An 11,256-nucleotide genomic window follows, 5' to 3' on the forward strand; every position below is an offset into this window, starting at 1 on the left:
AACTCACCTTCACGTTCATTGTGACATCTATAAAGAAAGACTACGTAACTATCATTTAACACTAAAACATGCAAGAGAGGCTTTCTTTGCAGATGTCATAAACAAAAACATTAACAATGCTCGAGCTTTATTTGCAACAGTTGACAGAATCACAAACCCTCCTATGACGTTACCGCCTGAATTCCAATGTATTGCCGCCTGCAACCAGTTTTCCAGCTTCGTTTCAGAGAAAATTCAAAAAATCAGAGGATTAATCTGCACATCCACTATAAAGCCAGTACCAATGTTGTGCCCAAACAAAACAAATACAGGAAAAATGACCCAATTTCAACTACTTAATTATGAAACCCTACAGGAAATTACAAGTCAACTAAGCTCTAGTTGTCTGGATGTTTTACCCACACATTTCTTTAAGAAAGTCCTGCCTGTTATTGCTACTGATCTGATCCAAATAGTAAACTCATCGCTCTCATCAGGCGTTTTCCCCCAGGCTTTGAAAACAGCAGTAATCAAACCACTGATAAAAAAAGAACAATCTGGACAAATCACTAATGCAGAATTACAGGCCGACCTCTGACCTCCCATTCATCAGCAAAGTTATTGAAAAAGCTGTGTGTAAACAATTAACTAGCTTCCTAACAATAACCAACCTCTTTGACTCCTTCCAGTCTGGTTTCCAGTCTCACCACAGCACAGAGACCGCCCTCGTAAAAGTGTTCAATGACATCCATATAAATACAGACTGTGGGAGAACCACAGTGCTGGTTCTGTTGGACCTCAGTGTTGACCATGACATATTACTGAATCGACTGGAGAGTTGGGTCAGACTCTCCGGTCCAGTGCTTAACTGGTTTGAGTCTTACATAAAGAACAGGGATTTCTTTGTTTCAACTGGAAACTTCTCATCAAAGAGGTCAAAGGTCACATGTGGGGTACCCCAAGGTTCCATCCTAGGACACCTCTTATTCAATATTTATATGCTCCCACTAGCTCAGGTTATAACAGGAAATAATATTAGCTACCATAACTATGCAGATGACACACAGCTCTACATTACGATGTCACCAGGTGACCTTTGACCCCATCCAATCACTGAACAGATGCATAGAACAGATAAATGTGTGGATGTGCCAAAACTTTCTCCAGCTGAACAGAAACAAAACTGAAGTTATTATTTTTGGACCTAAAGAGGAACGATCTAGAGTTATAGATCTAGAGTTATAGATCTAGAGTGCTGTTGTTGTATCAACCTTCCAGACCTCTCAGGTCTTCTGGTTCTTTTTCTGCTCTATATAATGTATTATCAATTTAAGTAGACAGAAGGTAAAATGAGCCAGCAACACCACCTAGTTAAACTAGGGATGGAAAAATAGGTAACCAATCTCTGGTTAAAGTTTACCATAATTAATTACAATAAATTTATTTTAAAAAATTGCAGAGGGCAGCATCTAAATATTAAAACTAGCTGTAGAGAAGTCTGTAAGATAAAAAAATTACAAAACTCGAATCTCTGTCAATAAGAGTCTTCAGGACAGGGAGGAAGCATACAGTCTCAGCTAGAAGGGCCGAGTCGTCCTCTTGTCGTCTGCTCAGCTTCCCTTGGTGGCCTTGACCTCCGGCACTCGATCCTCTCCAAGTCAGTGCTCCTTGGTGACCTCGACCTGCAGTGAACCCCAACGCTCGGTCCCTGGCCCTGTTGTTGCGCAAGGTACTCCCTCCCCTCCCCTTCTAACTTCCTACCACTGAGAGGCTAACACACTCTCCCTGTGGAGTACCAGCCTCCCCCAACTTACTTCTTTCTATGAGAGGGTCAACACCTAACCAGGTATCTCCCCCTCTGGTACTTAGATCCCTAGTCTGCAGAATACAACCTGCCTCAGAATTCCTCAAGTTCCTTGTCTGAGCTGCAAACCTGCGTGCCTCGAGCTCCTTGGCCTTTGGCCTCCTGACCAACAGGATTTTCAAGCCTCTGGTTTCCACCGGCTGAAAGGCCCACCTCCAGATTCTCTTCATGGTTCCCACCAGCTGCACAGCTGACCTCCAGATCTTCTTTATGGGTCCCTCCGGCTGTACAGCCAACTTCCAGACTTCAGGGCCTTTCATCGCCGCCAGCCTGTAGACACTCTGCTCCTTTGTCATTGCTGGCCTCCAGACTGTAATTTTCTAGCATAAGATTTATGTTTTTTCTGTCAGAAGAATGGCACCCAGAGACAATGCTTCCTTTGGGGAATGAATAATTCAAATATTACTTCTGCCAGGTTTAAGGCTTTTGGTAAGCAGTCCTCTCTCTGCCAGCAGAGTCAAAGTGGGAAGGGTACATCTCTTTGTTGTCGCCCCTACAAATGGTGGGCTGAAAGGGAGGGGCATCGTGTGGCGTAGAGGGTATACTGGGCTCCCCCACTCTGTCCACCTTTGGGCACCCCCCACTTGTCCTGCCCCTGCTGTCAAAAAAATAAAAGATAAAAACAAAAAAGCACACTAGTGCCAGTAAGAAACAAATTATAAAAAATAAAAGGAGAAATAAAGAGTTTCTTCAGGAGGGATCTTGTCGCACTCAAACAGTGAAACTCACTTTCTTGCTGCTGAAACTGAAAGTAGGTTAATGCATTGCATTGTGGGATTAATAGTTTTTATACCACTCTCCTACTGTACAGTCCTTTATTTAGATCAAATCAAACCAAATCAAATTTTATTTGTATAGCACATTTCAGCAGCAAGGCATTTCAAAGAGCTTTACATCATATCAAACACAGAAACACAATGCAATATAGAATCAACAATCAAAACACAACATTAAGTCAAGTTACATCAATAAATTTGTAATTGATTACGTTTCAAATACAATCCTAAACAGGAGGGTTTTTAATCGAGTTTGCATCCATAAAAGGTTTACCTGTTACACTCCTACTGTGTTATATGGAACAAAATACCTGTTGCTATTTTTATTCCCACTCACTCTCACAATCACACAGTTTAAAACGATGTAGACAGCATTTTAATGGGCTTCTGGCACAAGGCTCCGTACACCTCTTTCATGGAATTTCGAGCAGGGACTCGGCCGTCCCTCATGGGACTGGTGTAGTGCCAAGTATCTTTACCTCTTAGTAAAATCTCAGACTGATAACCAGTTGAAAAGGAGTAAATATTAAAGATTTACCATAGACCATTTAGAAGATTCATCTCTTAACCTTCTTTGATTGCAGCTTTTGAAGTTGTGCTGAGTTCATTTTCCATCCAAGCAGATATTTGTCATGAAGTGGTGCGGTGAGGGGTGGTGAGGCAGACGCAGCGGACCCAGGTAAGATGAATAATGATTTTAATGAAAAGCACAGTCCAAACAACCGGCAGCATGCACATTGACAACGAATTGACACTGAATTGACAAGACATTGACAAGGACCCGACAAGGAACAAGGAACACAGGTGGAGTTAAATACACAGCTATTAAACTTACCCTAACCCTAGTCTGTAACTGCAGACTCTCTGGTCTTACAAGACTTAACTGACTGGTGAAAATGTGAAAACCTATCACTCTAAAAGAGATTTCAAAGCTTTCTAAATGGGCTTTCTGGTTTTACCTTCTGCTATGCTACCTAAAAGACAGACTGGACAGGTGTCATGTTGGGGTTGAAGCTTTACTTTCACCATGGCCTCGTCCTACTGCTCACACTTACTCAAACTTTACAGAATTTTCTTTATTATTTTTATGGTGTTTGTTGTTTTTAGATGTGGTTTTTCTTGATAAACCAGTTTCATTTTCCATCCAAACCAGTTCCAACAGTTCAAATGCAACCGAAACAAAGGTGAGACCTTGAATCTATTTACTAACCCTGATGCCGTATCAGAAAACAGTCTTTCAGTAACATTGTCCATGGACTCTGGTCAAGGCCATCACTCTTGCACATGCTATGCATGGAATTCCAGTTCCTAGAGAGATCCCTGAGAGATTAGCAACCTGGGTTTCATGTTTTCACAATATCCCATGATATTTTAAAAATTACAACTTTGTTTTATTATCAAGTCTGAAAGTTTAAAAAAAATACAAAAAACCATTAAAAGATTAAATGATCAAAGAATCATCTTTGAAAAAGCCCATTGCAGACAAGACATAACTTATTTTTACTTAACATACTTTTGTAATATGCCTGAAGCAAATCATACACGTTATGTGAAGCAACATGCAACTTTAAGCTCACCTTTCCAGCGGTCCCTCCCATAAGGAGGAGGAATATAAAAGCTGTCACTTGCTGCCTGTTTCATCACAACAGATACATGCACTTACTTTTCCAGTGAATGGCAGCAACAATTGATCCTAAGTATTTCTGCACTAGAACAGAGAACTTCTATGAAAATTCCTATGGGACTTTCAACTTTAATAAACTTAATTTGATTGATCTGTATGGGGCAGTACTAACAAATAAGTCACTTTCAGATTCGGATCTTGTTCTTATCTTAATTGTCGATATCGTCGTCACCATTGTAACATTCAAATGATGATAAGTATTGCTTTGATCTGGGGAGTAGTGGTTGGATTTTGTTGCCTGTTGTGGCTTGCTCTGGGGATAAGACGCAGGTAAGACTGGACTGATGAAATGTAAAATGCTACAGTACTTGGACTTTGTTTTATTTCGTCCTTTTTCGTGAAATTTCTGTTTTTAACCTTTTGGTGTAATCCATAAATAACTTTATGATTTAAAAAAGGTGATGAGAGGAACAATAATTGTAATACAACCTTTCTTTAGCCTGGAAGGTGTCATCGAGATCCAGCATCTCTTATTACAGAACGATTTGCTACATTGCTGATTTACAGAAACTGTTACTGTGTTATTTATAAAGTGTCAGTGATTATTGATATGAAGTGATGAGTCATTGTGGCTGCTATTGAGCAAGAAACACAATGTTTTGCTCCTGGTTGTTAGGAGGATGTTTGTTTAAAAAAATAGTAAGATAGATAAGAGTTCAGTAAGTCTAAAAATGTCCGGCAACACTACATCCGCAGAAAAACATGAATCAAACGACTTTTTGTTTATTTTTTTTATCTTTTAATTAAGGTGGAATTATACTTTAAGTGTGTATGTATACAATACATCCAGTATCTCTTACTATATCTGAAAATATGTGGGATTTCACAAGTATGACTATTTTATTTACCACAAATTTACCATATTTACAACAATGTAGATTTTGCAGCGAGTGAATATCAACGTCATTAAAGAGTTGACCATGTTAAAAGGGGGAATTTTAAAAATGTTATGGCTATTTTGGTGCTTTCTGCAGGCAAGCTGGTGAGCCTGTCATTGAAAATGGTTTTATTCCCTACCTGGGCTGTGCTTTGCAATTTGGGGCAAACCCTCTTCAGTTCCTTCGCAGCCGGCAGAAGATGTATGGTCATATTTTCACCTGCAAGATAGCAGGCCAATACATTCACTTCCTGTGTGACCCCTTCTCCTACCACTCAGTCATCAGACAAGGAAGACACCTTGATTGGACAAAATTTCATTTTGCTACATCTGTTAAGGTAGACACTGGTATTAATCAAATATATTGAGAAGAAAATATCTTAAGCTACAAGAACTTTAATAATAATCCATGACCTTCCATCTCTAGGCATTTGGTCATGACAGCTTTGACCCTCGTCATGGTTACACCACAGAAAACCTTCACCAAACCTTTCTGAAGACGCTGCAGGGGGAAGCTCTGCCCTCCCTGATCGAAACTATGATGGGCCACTTGCAAGATGTCATGCTTAAGTCAGACAGACTTAGTCCAAGTGAAGATGAGTGGCAGGTGGACGGGATCTTTGCCTTCTGCTACAAGGTGAGCAAGTCTTCTCATCTTCCAGAGGATGAGAAGACTTGATTCAGTGGATTCCATCAATAAAGAAAGTGTTTTCAGATATTGGGCAGACTGTGTTTAAGGAATAGGATTACTGCTAAAAGGGGATGTATTTTAGCCAGTCCTGATACAGTCCTCTCTGTTTTGGCGTTAAATAGGTCATGTTTGAAGCTGGCTACTTGACTCTGTTTGGTAAAGAGCTTGGAGAAGACAAATGTCACATCAGACAGGCTGCACAGAAAGCGTTGGTCCTCAACACTTTGGAAAACTTCAAGGAGTTTGACAAGATATTTCCTGCTCTTGTAGCTGGCTTGCCCATCCATGTTTTCAAGAGTGCCTACAGTGCCAGAGAGGTCAGTGCATAGTACTCAAGATAATGTCAGGATGCAAAAATATTAAGTCATAACAGCTTTCTTAGTCCTTTGAATTTAATTTTTATATGTTATTTAATTTGCAGAACCTAGCAAAGACGATGCATGCAGAAAACCTGTCCAAGAGGCACAACATGTCTGACTTGATCTCTATGAGGATGATACTGAATGACTCCTTATCTACATTCAATGATGTGAGCAAAGCTAGAACCCATGTTGCCCTGCTTTGGGCTTCACAGGCTAACACACTGCCTGCTACATTCTGGAGTCTATTTTATATGATTAGGTAAGAAAATTGCTCTCCAGTGTTTCTCAGTTCCGGTCCTCAGGGGCCACAGCCTGCATGTTTTAGGTGTTTCCCTTCTGTCACACACCTACTTGAATAAGTGGGTGATTAACAGGCTTCTGTAGCACTTGATGGCATGCAGATGAGCTCATGCAAACATTTGAATCAGGAATTGAGACCGGACTTGAGAAACTCTGCTTTAGAGCAACATTTCCTTATTAGCACAATGGTCATTATGTGTTGCTGTATTACAGATATTTGATTTGGAAGTTAAACAACAAGCCTACTGTCCTGAGCACCAGCTTCTGGTGAGCTGTGCTGGAAGATTGTATGGAAAATTGTTAGAAATTTCTAACACACTGTTATTGCTGTATACTAGCTTCCATATTTATAACAATTAATAAAGCCTCCCTTCTCAATAGGCCATTAAATGTTCAAATGTTAATTGTTTTCTTAACCAATAACTTAATATTGCCCAACAACATAAAACCTCCCAGTAATTAGAGGTGGTTTCTGATATGGGTGACCTGGGCAACCACTCAGGGTGGCATGAGAATGTTGAGTTGAGCAGGTGACACCTCTCTGCAAACAAAATGACGCAATTTTTGTTACGTGTCTTCGTCAGTGACAGCCGATTTTGGCACATTGAATGAAGTAAACAATATTTTGCAAATAATGCAATAAATTGTTTGATATGAAATTGGCATAAAAACCCTTTAAAACGTATTATGTCTAGCCGATAATCTAATAGTACATAATAAATCCTTGTTTCTTGGAAATAAGATTTATTAATCATGTTACTTCTGTTTATATGCTGTTTGCTCTCTGAAAGCTGGCAGAGTGGATGGCATAATCCTCACAGGACACCAGCAGCACCTTGCTGCACATTCTCTTAAAAAGGCTTAACACCAATTTGAGAACAGTGGCTTGTACAAAATATTTAATATACTGACAAAATGCTTATATATGTGAATTTATAATTTTGGTAGTCATTATTTTATTATTTAGAGTGAGGTACAGTTATTACACCTAATGTAATGGGCTATAAATTAAGTTGACAAAAATGATCATTGGTCACATGACACCTTTCATTCTCAAATTATTATAATATGCTACAAAAGTAACACAAGAACCATCCAGTAATGTAATAATATTAACTTATACAAGTGGAAAGTTATTATGGTATTACCATTCAAAATGTTTATTGTATTGGCTAAATTTTTCACGTTGTATGTGTATGTTTTGTATGGTTGTATTTTTTTTTAGGTATTTCTGTTTTAATATACAACAGTGTAGTTAACCTAGGGGGTTTTGAAATGTGCTACAGAAAATGGTCTATAGAAACCTATTTTAAATAAACCATTTAAAAAGGTTTTAAATAGTTTAAACCCATTTGGAAACTAAACTCTTGATAACAATAAATTGAAAGATTTTTTTTATGTTTGTTGTAAAATCAAAAAATGTCATAAAATACAGGCAACAACAGATAAAGAAACACAACTGAAATGACTTCATACTTGTGCCCAGGAGCCCAGATGCTCTGAAAGCAGCTCAAAAAGAAGTCCGGAAAGTTCTGAGGGATTCAGGTTTGACAATGGATCATGATGAGCCAAACATGCTAAACCTGAGCAGAGACCAGTTAGACAACATGCCTGTGTTGGGTAAGATTACTAAAATATATCTTTGATTTCTACAAAATGAGTATCAAATATGTGTAACACAGGAAATTCAAGTTTTGAATATTTTACTTTTTCATTCAGTTAAGAAAATTTGTATTGTCAATACTTTTTTTTTTTATCTACTGATTATAGACAGCATCATGAAAGAAGCCATGCGGCTTTCCAGTGCCTCTTTGAATATTCGGGTTGCCAAAGAGGATTTCCTGCTTCACCTTGACAACCAAGAAGCTTACCGTATTAGGAAAGATGATGTCATAGCCCTGTATCCACCCATGGTGCATTATGATCCAGAAATCTATGAAGATCCTTATGTAAGATCCCACATTATCCTAACCTGCTGGACTTCCTTAGATAGAATACTTTTTAAAATCAATTTGAATAATAAACTTGACCACTTTGTTTGATAAATATGATAAATTGGAGTGAATGTATGACTTTAATTGAATTGACTTTTTTTCCAAAGGGCTTTGAGATGATGTGTTGTCAATTGGTGCTATATAATCAAACGGAAATGAATTGAATCTACAAAGTGAAACATTGCTCTCTATTGCTCTTCATTTCTCATTCTCTTCCTTCTTGCAGGAGTACAAGTTTGACCGTTTCCTGGATGAGAAAGGTCAGGAGAAAACCACGTTTTATCGCAATGGGCGGCGGCTGCGTTACTTCTACATGCCCTTTGGCTCGGGGGTCACAAAATGCCCTGGAAGATTTTTTGCTGTGTATGAGATCAAGCAGTTTCTAACTCTGATGCTGTCCTGCTTTGACATGGAATTATTAGACCCTGCTATCAGAGTTCCTCCTCTAGACCAGTCCCGTGCCGGTCTGGGAATTCTCCAACCTACATATGATGTGGACTTCAGATATAAGAGGAAGGAGAACCACTAAACCCAGTGCTTGCCGTGCTGATTGACTGAATTACTTACTGTAGATAATGTAAATTTTACAGTACAATAGGACATCTGTGTGTAAATAGACTAAATTATTTTTCAATGTCCTGTTTTTTTTTTTTTTTATATAAAATCAGGTTGTAGAAAATAGGCTGTATGGGATCATTAGAAATGATCACATATTTCCAGATCTTTACTGGCATTCTGTCATATTCAGTACTTCTCAGAGCCATGTACACTAAATAGTTATAAACAGTACTTACAAACTCAACTCACCATGAACTTTAAATGTGCAGGTTAATAAAAATCTAAAGAAATAATAAAGGCACATTAGCAAAATCACAAATAAGTATTAATTAAAATTTGATTACATTTATTGATTTTCCTGTGATTTATGTCACTGCATGAGCAAATGCCAAACCTGCAAACTCCAAGCTACATCTTAACCAGGTGGACACGGCATCTGCTATCAGAGGGCAGATTATGGGGATCCCCCTTAGCAGCTCAGTGTGGAGGAGCAATGCCAGGAGCATGTTGGAGCAGAATGACTGTGCCAGCAGCATGGCTCCCAAAAGAAAAGGCACGTAATGAAAAAGTGAGAAATGGTGCAGATCTGGTCAACATTTTGTTGGAACTGTACTTTTGCACTGGCTAGTGTGAACACCAGAACTACATAACAGTAGGTTGGCATATTATTCCTGGTTTGGGTTTTCTTTTCAATAAAGTTTATGTGAGGATATTGATACACACATCTCTGTGTGTATTCAAATTGAGAGGTTGCAGATCCTGCTAACATCATTGTAGATTTTAATCTTAGCTACTTGACGCTTTTGGCATTTTGTCTTTCGGACAAAATAAAATATCTGGGTTTATTTGGGGTCATCAAAACCATAACCTCTAGGTTCTCCATTGGTGTGTGTTGCTGCAAACAACATAATGCGGCTCAACTGAAATAGGTGGAAATTAGAGGCAAACGTATGACAATGATGTCACCTCTGATTTAGCCACACCACCAAGATCATGCTCCATCAAAAACTCTGCGTGCTTCAAAGCAAGTGAGACCAACTTGTTGTCCGTCTGCTAGCTGAAGATCATCTTGATAAGCTTAAGGGGGTAAGAGATGGAGCTTTAAATTTGGTACTACTTGGCCATTGTGAGTGAAAGTTATAGCGTTTCATTTGCTTTGGCAAGTTCGCCAAGTCTGCCACTTGGTCACTCCCTCTAAACATGCTCAGAAACTCATGATATTGATAACTTTTAATCCTCCATCCCTTAATTGTATCCTGAACAAAAATGAAGCCGGCAGTGTGTAAACATGAAAAATGTCAGAAAATGGCCGCCTCTCTGTACATCTTAGAGCAGGGGAGCTCAAGTCCAGTCCTCCTGCAACTTTTAGATGCATTCTTACTCCACCAGACCAGGATCAGCTCTGAACAGGCCTGGCAACGAGCCATTCATTTGATTCAGGTGTGTTGGAGCAGGGAAGCATCTGAAAGTTGCAGGACGGTAGACTGAAAGTGAACACCCTTGTTTTAGAGCAGTGGTCCCCAACCACCGGGCCAATTGGTACTGGGCCGCACAAAAAATAATGAACTACTTCCGGATCTTTTATTTTGAAAATCCTAAACCGGATTTTACCGGTTACGTCTTGCACGTCAAAATTGAGCCAACTTGCAGCAGAATGAGTAACAAAACAACATCGGAGTACTGCGCGCGCGCACCCCCCAACAACAGCATCGGACTCAATTCTTACGACGCGTGAGCGTCAAAAATGGTTTTTTGACAAAAAATATTTTGTGACAAAATAGTTTTTTGTTGTTGTTTAAATTATCTGTGGATAGTAATCGGTCGTGGGTTGTGGTGTTTTGAGGCATGAAGTTGCTCATTTGGGCTTGGAAATAAGCAGACAGAAACCCCAGAATGTGTCTGACATCCAGTTAGTTTAAGCTCTCCAGGCTCTCCATGTCCATCATTTCCCGGATGATCCGTCCCGTTGTGTCTTTGTTAATGTCAAGTTAATATTTTACCTGACACACGTCGAGCTTCACGTTGCGCTACAAAAAACTGCTAACATGGAGACTAATATGAACAGTGCATTGAACGTGAAAACAGCCACGAATGAACGAGTCCATAAAGCTGTGCAACTAAACAAAATTCAAATTATTAATATTGAGATAAGTGCCATCTGAGTTGTGGAG

General features: G+C 39.2%; 1 protein-coding gene across 1 annotated transcript; it reads left to right on the forward strand.

Moving 5' to 3' along the window:
- The first annotated feature begins 4,252 nt into the window (after nt 1-4,252).
- LOC102216615 (cholesterol 7-alpha-monooxygenase) lies at nt 4,253-9,438 on the forward strand. Its single transcript, XM_005813769.2, has 8 exons — nt 4,253-4,573; nt 5,278-5,518; nt 5,608-5,817; nt 5,994-6,188; nt 6,293-6,492; nt 8,020-8,153; nt 8,304-8,482; nt 8,754-9,438. Exons 1-8 carry the CDS (start codon nt 4,491-4,493, stop codon nt 9,054-9,056), a joined length of 1,545 nt encoding a protein of 514 aa, XP_005813826.1. The 5' UTR covers nt 4,253-4,490; the 3' UTR covers nt 9,057-9,438.
- The last annotated feature ends 1,818 nt before the right edge of the window (nt 9,439-11,256 follow it).

The sequence above is a fragment of the Xiphophorus maculatus genome, chromosome 6 (assembly GCF_002775205.1).
Source record: "Xiphophorus maculatus strain JP 163 A chromosome 6, X_maculatus-5.0-male, whole genome shotgun sequence".
In the NCBI taxonomy this organism is placed as follows: Eukaryota; Metazoa; Chordata; class Actinopteri; order Cyprinodontiformes; family Poeciliidae; genus Xiphophorus; species Xiphophorus maculatus.

Coding starts and splice junctions, on each gene's coding strand:
- LOC102216615 (XM_005813769.2), top strand. CDS start 4,491: ATGATGATAAGTATTGCTTTGATCTGGGGAGTAGTGGTTGGATTTTGT. Junction 8,154..8,303: donor AGACAACATGCCTGTGTTGG/GTAAGATTACTA, acceptor TACTGATTATAG/ACAGCATCATGAAAGAAGCC. Junction 8,483..8,753: donor AAATCTATGAAGATCCTTAT/GTAAGATCCCAC, acceptor TCCTTCTTGCAG/GAGTACAAGTTTGACCGTTT.